Source organism: Sceloporus occidentalis, unplaced genomic scaffold, assembly GCF_023333645.1.
Source record: "Sceloporus occidentalis isolate IW3139 unplaced genomic scaffold, rSceOcc1.0.p SCAF_113, whole genome shotgun sequence".
NCBI lineage: Eukaryota > Metazoa > Chordata > Lepidosauria > Squamata > Phrynosomatidae > Sceloporus > Sceloporus occidentalis.
This window is the reverse complement of record NW_028317093.1, coordinates 902,671-914,597: the sequence shown is the minus strand read 5'-3', so window position 1 is coordinate 914,597 and position 11,927 is coordinate 902,671. Positions and strand designations below refer to the sequence as shown.

General features: G+C 38.2%; 1 protein-coding gene across 1 annotated transcript; it reads left to right on the top strand.

Moving 5' to 3' along the window:
• Window positions 1-8,771: 8,771 nt before the first annotated feature.
• On the top strand, window positions 8,772-11,276 carry LOC149282520 (26S proteasome complex subunit SEM1-like). Its single transcript, XM_089498126.1, has 3 exons — window positions 8,772-8,850; window positions 10,051-10,144; window positions 11,234-11,276. The coding sequence occupies exons 1-3, from the start codon at window positions 8,772-8,774 to the stop codon at window positions 11,274-11,276; spliced, it is 216 nt and encodes a 71-aa protein (XP_089354252.1).
• Window positions 11,277-11,927: the final 651 nt, after the last annotated feature.

The window sequence follows — 11,927 nt, the reverse complement described above, 5'->3', positions numbered from 1 at the left end:
AACAAGGAGAAAATGAAACGGTATGCAGACAAGAGACGTCATGCCCAGCCATCTTCTCTTCACAGGGGTGATAAAGTTGTTGTACGTCAAAGGCCGCATAATAAGACGACTCCAGTGTATGACCCAGCAGAATACTATGTAACTGCCAGAAAAGGAAGCATGGTTACAGCGGAGCGAGATGGACACTCCATAACTAGAAATGCTTCACACTTCAAAACTATACCTACAGCAAATGTTGTTGAACCACATCAGACCGGCGAAGCTGTTACTGCACACAGTAATGCTCCAAAGGACATAAATAGTTCATTGGAAAACGATGGTCTCAGCCATACAAGACGCTATCCTGTGAGGGAAAGAAGAGCCCCATCAAGATTAATTGAGGAGGCATAGTAATGATAATTTAAATCCTATTTGGGGATTATTAACCTTCCAATAATCGTAATGTTGTAATGTTTATGTTTCAAAAGTTTTTTTTTTGTTTTTGTTTTTTTTTAAAAAAAAGGGGGTGATGTAACATACAGTAAGCATCTCTTTCCCTTTAAGGGAAGAGGACTCTGGACAGGAACAGGAAGTGTGGGATTAGCTTGCTGGGAGCTGGGGCATGGAAGGAGGAATATGGTGGTGTTAAGAAACAAAATAAAGAAAGTTGCTGATAAAAGTCATCTCTGAGTGTCTGCAGTTTTTGACAATATTACAAACACTATTAAAAAAAATTGTGTACAAAAACACAGAACCTAGGCAATTCTTCATGTTTGTCAAATGTGTACATTTTAAATTATACACACCATGTGGTTGACAATGATTAGGCCACATTTGCAACTTGTCATAATTTATTAGTTATTTTGCTTCCAACCACATTTTTTACCACTGCAAAATGAAAGATAATAATAATATTAATAATAATAAACATAATTGACATATTACATGACCAAAAGCATGTTGACTTTTGCTAGCAGGTGTATAAAATAAAGTGCATAGGCAGGATACTGTCTTTGCCACACGTCCGTTTATGAAATTTCTGCCTTGCTAGATCTGCCCGATCCATTGTAAGTGCTATCAATGTGACTTGGAAGCATCTATGAATAACAATGAAACGGGTTTCCACGGCCGAGCAGCTGAACACAAGCAGAAGGTGATCTTCTGCAAAATGCCAAACGTCGTCTGAAGTGGTGGAAAGCTCAACGCCACTTGGCTCAGGAGCAGTGGAAATGTGTTCCCTGAAGTGATGAATCAGGGTGTGGCGGATGCCAGGAGAACCCTGCCTTACAGAATACATAGTGCCTACTGTAAAGATTGGTGAAGGAAGTAAAGGTCTTGGGCCGTTTTTCAGGGTTTGGGCGCCTTACTTCCAGTGAAGGTTAATGTTAACGCTTCAGCATACAAAGACATTTTAGGCAATTGTTTGCTTCTAACTTTGTGGAAACAATTTGGTGAAGGCTTTTTCTTGCTCCAGCATGACTGCGCCCCGGTGCACAAAGCAAGGTCCATAAAGACATCGTTGGATGAGTTTGGTATGGAAGAACTCGAGTGTCTTGCACAGAGCCCTGAGCTTAACCCCACTGAAAACCTTTATGATGATTTGGAACATAGCTTGCAAGCCAGGCCTTCTGATTCAACATCAGTGTCTGACCTAAAAAATTTTCTTTTGGTTCTTTAGGCATAAATTCTCACAGACAAACTCCAAAATATTGTGTTTCAGGAAGAGCATAGGCTGTTATAGCCGCAAAGGGGGGACAACTTCATGTTAATGCCCATGGTTTTGGAAAGGGATATCTAACAAGCTTATATGGTTGCGATGGCCTGGTGTCCATATACTTTTGGTCATATAGTGTAACTAGGTACACTCACTGGCTACTTCATTACGTACACCTGTTCAATTGCTTGTTAACACAAATAGCTAATCAGCCAACTTAATGCATGTAGGCATTTACACGGAGGCAAGACAACTTGCTGAAGTTCAAACTGAGCATCAGAATGGGGAAGAAGTGACTTTGAACGTGGCACCGTTGTTGGTGCCATACTGTCTGGTCTGAGTATTTCAGAAACTGCTGATCTACTGGGATTTTCACGCCCAACCATCTCTGGGGTTTACAGAGAATGGTCCGAAAAAGATAAAATACCCAGTGAGCGGCAGTTGTGTGGACGAAAATACCTTGTTGATGTCAGAGATCAAAGGAGAATGGGCAGACTGGTTTGAGATGACAGAAAGGCAACAGTAACTCAAATAACCACTTGTTCTTTGCACACACATGGCTTCCGTGTTCATTAACGTGTGACACGCAGTCACTGGGATATACTCAGTAAAGATGTAGCTGGCACGGGAGTTGCACTTTAACCCCACTAACTTTTTTTTTACATTATCAAGGTCAAATAAATTGAAAGTCATCTCACCTAATTGATCTATAAATTATGCAGGGTCAGCTACAAAAAAAATAGCCAGGAATGGCACTTTACTATACATAGTGAATTCAGGATGTTAAATCCACAGCTCTCCTGCAACCTCTACTGCCAATTTCAGCTACACACAAAAGTAGAATGAAAATAATGCAACTATTAAATTAACCGGGACTGATGGTACCTGATTTTGACCATTCACTTATCAACGTAGGATAGACTGATAACTCATGTAGGTTAACCACATCAACCATTTCTTCTAGGTCACATATGTCATACGTGATCAGGATATATTAAGGGGGTATGTTGGGGTACGAAAATAACTTCTCCATAGCTTATTTTAGTAGGCGGCATTTATAAACTCAGAAGGCAATCAACTACACAGTTTTGCATCCCACAAACAGCAGGACAGCAACATGGTTAGTAACATATGAAATGCATACGTGCCATGGAATAAGGTGGTCCATGTGGTCACCCTAGTTATACGCACACCAAGTTCTATGAAGCACACAGGAACCGAGTGAAGAGGCACACATAAATGTAAAGATTCAGTTTTGTGGTCCCATAAATTACTCAGCATTAAGTATTCATATTGAACTGTCGTCTATTTAGGAATTTCTTGTGTTAATATTCTTTAAAAAATTGTGGCTATACATGTATGTTTTCAGTATGAAGGAAGGGGTGAATAAAATAAGTAATATGTCAAAATAGGGAAAAACTGATACTTTCTGTAGATGTTTACCTTATTTCTAAAAACTAACAATTTGCAGCTCACCATCAGAGAAAAGCATGGCATTCTCTGTTTTGGGTACATGGCAAATTTTGAATACTACTTTTCCCAGATCCTGGAAGGGTTTCTAATTGTAGGGAATTCCATATTAGCAAAAAAAGATTTCCACTAATGCAAAAAAACCTTAATACCAAACCTAAAGCTCAGAGGTTGCTATTAAACCCTTGTCTCTCTGTCGTCAGTCTCATTCAGGTCAGCTTTTGTGGGAGAGTCCTAGTTACAAAGTTTGGGCCAAATATAATCCTGCCTCTCCCATACTTATATCTTAAACTATTCAAAGTTGGCTGCCATACAGGACGGATTATAATTGTAGGTTGTGTTGCGCAGCTGGCGTGCCCCACCAAAAAATATTTCTACACCCATAACTATAAAGATAAGACATAAATATTATATAAGGAAAAAGGCTTTGTGCAAGTTTGAAAGTAATACGAATTGTAAGATCCCAAATTGGCACAGCCAGGGGTTTCATGGTGTTAAATATTGGCTTCCCTTTAGGTTCAGTCACCCAAAATGCCATGTTTCACACACGTTATCCATAGGAGAAGGTTTAAAATTTTATTGAATAACCAATACAAGTTTGTTGTAGACCTCATCATGAGAATGCTTTGTAGAAACCAGTTTGATACAAAGCTCACCCCTGATCCCTGAAGATGACATCCTTCATCGCCCTTGATTTTTTTGCCAGTGTGCCCCAGGCCACAGTCTTCTCCATAGCTTACCGGTAGAAGCTTCCCGTGGTTGTAGGTATGGTGTGATACATGGTATACCGAGAAATATATTTCTCTGTGATCTCCTCCCTGTGGGAAATAACTCATTTAGTCAGCGTGTAGCCCAATATAATGTAAAATATTTTGCAACTTCCCTTTCACGCTGTGTTTATAGGATCATAAAGAAATTTCATTATATTTTCCATTCTGAAACCCAAAATATTGGGAAAATGTTTTACAGGGGAAGGCATTTTTCAACATCTCTTTCTGATTATATGCCAACATACATGGTGCTTCTCTTAAAGGAAAACGTCTACTGTGTGTGACTGTTTGGGAACATTGATAAATATGACTGTGTAAGTATACGTCATATGTTACTTACCCTCTGTATAGATGGTTTATTATTATTAAACTAGCAATGTTAAATAATGATTGCAAATAAGCAACACACCATACAACACAATGTATACATTAGAAGTGGGTTCTATCATTTACAGCAACTTTACATGAATCAGTGTTCACGCCATTGTGTTTTATAGCTGTCCTATTACTCATTAGCAAAATATTTTAATCTGTACACAAAAACTGTCGAAACTGAACAGGTTTTTTTTCTAAAAACATATAATATATAAAAATATATAAAATAAACAAATATAATTACAATAATATATAAAGAATAACATGCAGCTCTAAGTAGCTGTTAAAATGGACTGATTTTTGGTTAGTTCAATAAAATGAAGTTAGTGATGGATTATTGATTAGAGTATAAAATACCTGTCTATGTTGTTCACATTTGTTTGGGACATTTGTAGTGTTCCTCTAGTTATTTACAGGTGACAAGTTTCCACTTCAGATTTTCACTCTCCTGGGTAGCTGCCCCACTTTCTTGCCTTTGTGGGCAGTGGGGATCTCGGGCCCTTTTGTGGAGATCATGTGATCCCCCCTCATTGGCCAAGGCAGCAGCACACACCTGCACTGCAGTTCCTACATGGTCACTTTTCAACATTCTAAAAAGCGGACATATGGCCACGCCACCAGCCCTGCCCACTTCTGCATCTGGCCACACCCTTCCCATCCCTTGCCACGCCCACAACACAGGTGTCCTGATATGAGCACCTGAAATGTTGGGGGGTAAGGTTCAGCCAATTCATAGATGTTTGCGTAGATTAAGGCACACCATGTATCAAACCCCAAGATTTAATGGAACCATCAAATGGTACTCATTTACACAAAGCAACCATAACCACCTTCTTTTATGGACGATTCCCATCACGCTTGTTATTTTAGCTCAGGGTCACACAGACTCATCAGCCATTTTTTAATTAGAAAAATGTACTTTTCCTGCTTTAAATGTGATGATGTTTTTTATTATTTATTTATGAGGCGGTTGACGTAAGAGACAGCTGCTGATCGGGTTAGTATTAAACATATTATCAAGGTAAATGAATATTAGGTTTGAAGCTCAGAGACGTAATGAAGATGAGATGTGCGACATAAAGTATTATTTATGGAAATATAAAACTGTTTTTGAAGAATATGTTACCACCGCAGCATGATTACTTTATTGTTAAATGGGCTGCTTTAATGATTAACCTTTTCTTTTGAAATGAAAGGGTAAATTCTGTCCAGTAACACTATTACCAGAATTAGCAATAACGTATAACTAGGGTTTCCACTTTCAAAAAGGGCCACTTAAAAAAGGTGTCCACAGTATACACTTTCAGAACTGATAAACCTCAAAGAAGTCTTGTCACCTTATGTATAGATACCACCATTAGGTTCCAAGAAAGCTGAAATGATGTAAACTGGGCCAGATTTTTACATGTCTATATAAATAGGGTTATGTTCCTGATAAATTAAGTACACAGATATCTCAACCATGTTTTAAGAAAGTGTGTAATGGTTGTTTAAAAGGATTGGGTTGAAGGGGAGGAATTACTTTTAGTGGTATGAAAAATAAGAAAATAGTATAATGTTAGGTCATAGTATGCTATGATGTAGCTTTAGATCAGGTATTAAATGGCGGTATGATGCATGTGTTAAAACACTGATGTAAAATGAGGACTGCCGGTATATCAAAAGAATGCATCAGCAATATATTGAGCATTATCCCATAGCCTGTAGATAAAAATAGCAATATGAAGAACTAGCTAATTTCTCCTCATGCAATAGAATAAGGGGAAAAATCAGAAAAGTAAACATTTTTAAAATGAAAAAACAAAAAAACTATGTAATCATCAAAGTTTTTTCCCAAATACTCAGAACTGATGCATTTTTTTACTTCAAGGAGAATAATTGTGAAATATTTTTGAAAACACGTATCAGTGTTAAAAAAATACACTACGACTTAACAGAAAACCTCCCAATTACACTAAAAATGCCACAACGCATCCATCTACACATTCTTTACCTCTACTGTGTTTAATATTTCGTTTCTTTATACCAACAGACCCTGAACGGGTTAATCTGGGTCTCTTATTTCGATTGTACACTTTGCTAAATTCAAATTTACTCAATTTATGGTAAAATTTCCCATTGTCAGTTAAGAGTATGATCTAATAATGCAACAATTACAGTACAATCAGACAACACAGTACGTAGCATGTTATAACCCAGGACAGTGCAATCATTCAGTGTATAATTGACGTAACATCTGGAAATGTACCATTATATATGTCACTATGATGAATAGATCTGGACTCTCCCCAGACAGGTAGAGAAACCATTTTTTTTTGCGTATGTCTTAGATAAGACAAAATTACTGAATTACAACAATAGGCTGAATGTGATTAGTATATTATTGGCTCTAATAAGATTAAACCAATAGTTTATATTAATTTTGATTAGGATATGATAACAGCGCTGAAAAGTTAGATTAAATGCGCAGCTGTTAAGGGAGTTTTGTTTTATTAGCGGAACCAACACGTTCTGGACTTTCTCCAATTGTAATTCTTAAACCGTTATATAAAATATGTTTTTTCTTCTGTCAATGAAACATCAATAAAAAGCTATTTTTGTGCGTTGCTTGTGCTGAATGTGATAGCTGCGATCCTGCTTCCATGTCACATCGGAACCAGATGCCCTGCCCTTAGACAGTCGTGATAACAGAACACCGAGGTTGTAAAGAATCTGCTACAAGTCCTCACAAAGTCTGATAAAATAATGACGTACGCATTGGAGCAAGTTACAGCTTCCAGCTAGGTATGATGGTTGCGTTCCAAATCAATGTCTACTCGAGGATCATGGGAAATGACGGGAATATTTGCCTGATCCTCTTATATCTAATGTATTAGTTTGTCTATAAATTCTACTTTTGTCATATACTTTAAATATACGTACTGTAAGAAAAGCTGTGAAAATTGTTGGCGGAATATAAAAAAATAAATAGTAATTATTATATAATAAATAATAATAATTAAATACTCTGTGTGTGGGTGCTGGAAAATATACATCTGAATAACTTAAAAATAATGACGTTATAGATGGCTTTCACTACAGCATTAAATAATAGTTTTATTGCAGATGTAATAGTACCTCTTTAATGCTAACATTTATTGATACCAAAACATTTTAAGCAATAACTTTTTATGTCCTAAATTTGTCTTTAAGGATGCAATGCCTCTCGTACCCCTGTCTTATTATGCACGTTATATTGGTTATTGGTCATCATGTACACATTGTGCGTATTATTCCGGAGACTTTACGGTTTATGTGTCTAAAAAGTAGACAACCTCAGGTGTTTTTAGTCCGTTTTCCCGTAGCCAGTTTGAGTTAAAAAGTGTGCTTTTCATACATATCTTGCAATGTTGCTGTGGATCTCTTGCACAGGATAAGTGCAACTACTGAAAAAAAAAATGTATTTAACAATAAACCCCCAAGAATCATGATTTCCCACCTGCATAATAGGAATATTTTATTTGCATTTATTTACATAGCGCCAGCAGATTCCCTACAATCAAGGGTCAATATGATAAATTTAAAATCACAAACAATAATAAAAAGGGGAAAGGGGGCCCTGCTCTTGTGAGGTTACAATCTAGGTGTGTATACACAAAAAACACACACATACATACACACACAAACATACATACACACATACCGAACTCTAAAAACTAACACTAAACCAATTCTGAACTTATATATATAAACTTCTCCCAGTTTGACTCAAAACACTTATCTGCACGAATATTTTATTCCCCTTTATAATTTCCAAACAAATAAAAGCGATGGTCAGTTGTTTCCTGTGTTTATTCACAAGGTCTATGTACGAATACTATGTGTAATGTACAGTTTAGAGCATAAGCTCTTATGAACAGGGCCCTTCTGCATACTTTTGCTCCAAACTCTGCACTCTGTATAAATAGAATTAAAAACTATCATCAAGTATAACTGTTTAAAGGGTTTTGCAGTCTATTGATTTGTTCTACGATGATGATTGCGATAATAAGTCAGTAAACTTGATTTTGTTAAGTATTTTAGCGAGAGCAATCATTATAATCCAAACACCTGCACAGAAGTGTAACAAATGGCGACTAAATACAAGCTTTATATTATATATTCCGGAGTCCCTTCCCTGCTAACGGCACGCCGCGTATGAACGCACGAAATATAACGGAAACCGTATTAGTACTGATAAGCTCCGTGCACAACAGACTTGCTCACAGAGCGATTTCCCCGTACGCGTGCACGTTAGTCCCCAAGTACACTGCGCATGAGTATACTCAAAGCCATTGCTCGAATGGCGCATGCGCTCGCCGCAGAACCTTGTTTGTTAATACTGCGCATGCGCAGTGCTGTAACTTCCGTATCCGGCATCAGTACGGCGAGTGCTGCTTATAACAAAGTGGTTTCTGCAACTTGTTTAAAAGTTTGTCTTTAATATGTCGTCAGAGAAGAAGCCTCCGGTGGATTTGGGACTTTTGGAGGAAGACGATGAGTTTGAAGAGTTCCCAGCCGAAGGTGATGATAAGTAGGGAACCGTACTGGTACAAACCGTGACTCAGGAATAAGGGCCGTGTCACGGCCTGCACTGAGTCCGCAGCCTTCGTATATGGAACCGGATTATTACTGTGGGAGACATCCGTAGCCCGCTGTGGTTTATCGTGTAATCCATTCAACGTAGTGATCATAGCTACTGTGTAGAAAGGCATCAGGCCTACGCTTGCTGTATCCGGCGCCTCTTACTCAGGATAGGGACTGCTTACCTGACGTGTTAGTTGAATGGCTGGAAATGGTTAATAAGTCTTGTTTAAGCCCAGATGTCAGCAGCCCCGTTCTCAGAGGTCCAAGGAGCCAGTGAGCTTCTTGGCATCACATTTAATGAGAAGAAGATGCTGATCTCCCATAGGCCTTATTTTTAGTATCCTACATTAACACCGTGTCATCACTTTGTAGAAAAAATGGCAAACAGGTCTGCTCAAAAGAGCCGATGCTGTTTTTTTGGAGACTTAAGTGTTAACACTTGCATACTCTGTCATATACATGCACAAAAGCACAGCCCCCTGCTTATTAAAGAGGCACACATTCAAAATGATGATAATAAAATGAACATTTGCGCAATCCTTTTAAATGGAGTGGATTTCTATGTAAGGGTGTTTGAGAACGATGGCGTTAAGATTTTATGTGTTCGTCTTCTAAATGACTTAATCTTGGGTCATAAAAGAAGAGTTTGATAAGGTGGGCAGCATAGTAGTCACTGCCATGCAAAGCCACAGCCTTGTTTTCATATTAAAGATAACCCGTGCTAGAATAGCCACCGGTTTAAAGAAATAAGTCTATTAAATGTTTTATTGGAAATCCCTATTTATAGGCTTTCTGCCACACAAATGACAAAAATACATCTGGACAGGAAATCAATGATGTGGTTGTTGGTGATAGCATCTGCAAAGGAGTTATGAAACTTACCATCCAGAATGGTAGAAAACAACCTTTTGAGACCTCAGAGGTCTCTTCATCAAGTGGAATTCCATCTTCAAAAGAGGCATCTGAGGTGGTAGCCTGTTTTGTTTGACAACCTTGTCAGGCCTGATGTGTTCTCATGACACTTTTTATTTAGCCTGTACTGTTGTATTATATATCCATTTACAAAGACAGGTTGATGGCTTTGTGGATATATCCTCCGTATGCATCCATGACCAATAACCAATTTTCCTTTCTCAGACTGGACAGGCTTAGAAGAGGATGAAGACGCGCACGTATGGGAAGATAACTGGGATGACGACAATGTGGAAGATGACTTTTCCAATCAGTTAAGGTAATCACTCACGTTATTGAAATAATTTCCTTTGAATATGTTTAACGTTTTGTATTCTAAGACTACCATTTCATTTGCTTTAATGGCGTGCGTATACACCAAACCCTGTGAAATGTAGTAAAAGTATGCAGTGTTACTGGTTTCATCTATTTTGATGTTTGGTGCGATGGTGAATGCATTGCGGTTTTTTTCTTTCTAGTGGAGATCGGTTAAACCAAAGATAACAGGACGAGTCTGTAGTCAAGACCTGAATGTGCTTTTACTTTATTTTAAAAATTGATACCGCACTCAAGCAGCTGACTTTCTCTGAGTTAAAGGGACAGTTTAGGGCCCCACACAGTCCCCACTAGCAAAAAATACGCATTAAAATACGTGTGATTTATTTACCTTTAGGAGAAGCTGCAGCACAACACCCCTCAGTGGTACTGTTTTTTCAATTGAAATTGATGTGAGTGCTTTCGCATGGGCATATGAGGGCCACATCAGGCTGGAAACATTCCTCATGGAAACCTAGGAGCTGGGGAGTGGGGAAAGGGGGCAAAATGCACGTGGGGGGGGGGGTTATTGTTGAGTCCCTTCATTCACTCGCAAGGGGAATCTCTTGTGCGATGCCAGTTTCGCTTTAATGTAATTTTTCTGAAGTATGTATACAACCCGGTACTCTCGCTTCATGGGGGCACTGGGATAATTAAATACGAAAGCAGCAACACCCATAAATGTTAAATTAAAGCAAAACAACTTCTTTCACGCTGACGTTATGAAGGAGTCTGTTCTCATAGTGCCAAAGTAACCCTAGTGGGACCTCGTCTTGGAATACGAAAGCAAGGCGTCCCTGGACAGTTAAGCTGAGACACCGAGCCAAATCCTCAGTGAAACCAGTGGAGCCTCAGATTTCAGGGAAAATAAAAGCTGAATTTCCTATTTGTGGGTAGGATCTGGGTGACTTGAAGTGCACCCATAACCTATGGAATGATGGGTCCACAGCCAATGTCCTGAAGCTTTTCTCCATTTTAGAAAGTAGTCTTTTACAGAATGTACTGATGAATATGCAAATGAATAAAATATTTACTTTTTCGTCCTGTTTTTCAGGGCAGAATTAGAAAAACATGGATACAAAATGGAGACGTCATAGCCCTGCACTCTGAAGCATGACAAGCCTGTTCTTTATTAAAATATCTTTTTATTAGTTAGTCTGTTTATAATTTGTTTTTTTTATGTAATAATAAATATTTTGCCCCATTGAAGTGGCTGAGTAACTTGTCATAATTATGAGCGTTCATGAGTTGGCGAAGGCAGTTTCACTGATTTCAGCGGCTGTAAAATCCTTTTTTTAACTTCCAATTCAGCTCCCTTTTTGGTTGTAAGTAAACCTTTGTATGCTCTGGAAATGGGTAGAGTTCTTCATTCATTTGCAGTGCTGTTCAACGAGCAAACAGGATGGGAAAAGTAATGTATTGACAACAATTTCGACTTACAGAAGTAAAAGGTGCATGGAATATACTGCATCAAAAACTTTTTTTTTTATATAGCAATTTTATGCTTAGGGTTCATTCACTAAAGGGAGAGTTTGCAGGAGACTGAGAATCTTGCTACTTTGACTATAACTTATACAGGGCCTGTTGCATACACTCACTGGGGATGGCTTTTTATAATGTACAGTAAAGTCAGAGATGAGACACAGCTCTCCTGTCAACTCCTTTTTGGGTAAAAAAAAAAAATATTTTCTGACAATGTTGCTTTAATTGACCCTTTGCTAAATAAGTGTTCAACCAGACTTCAAGGG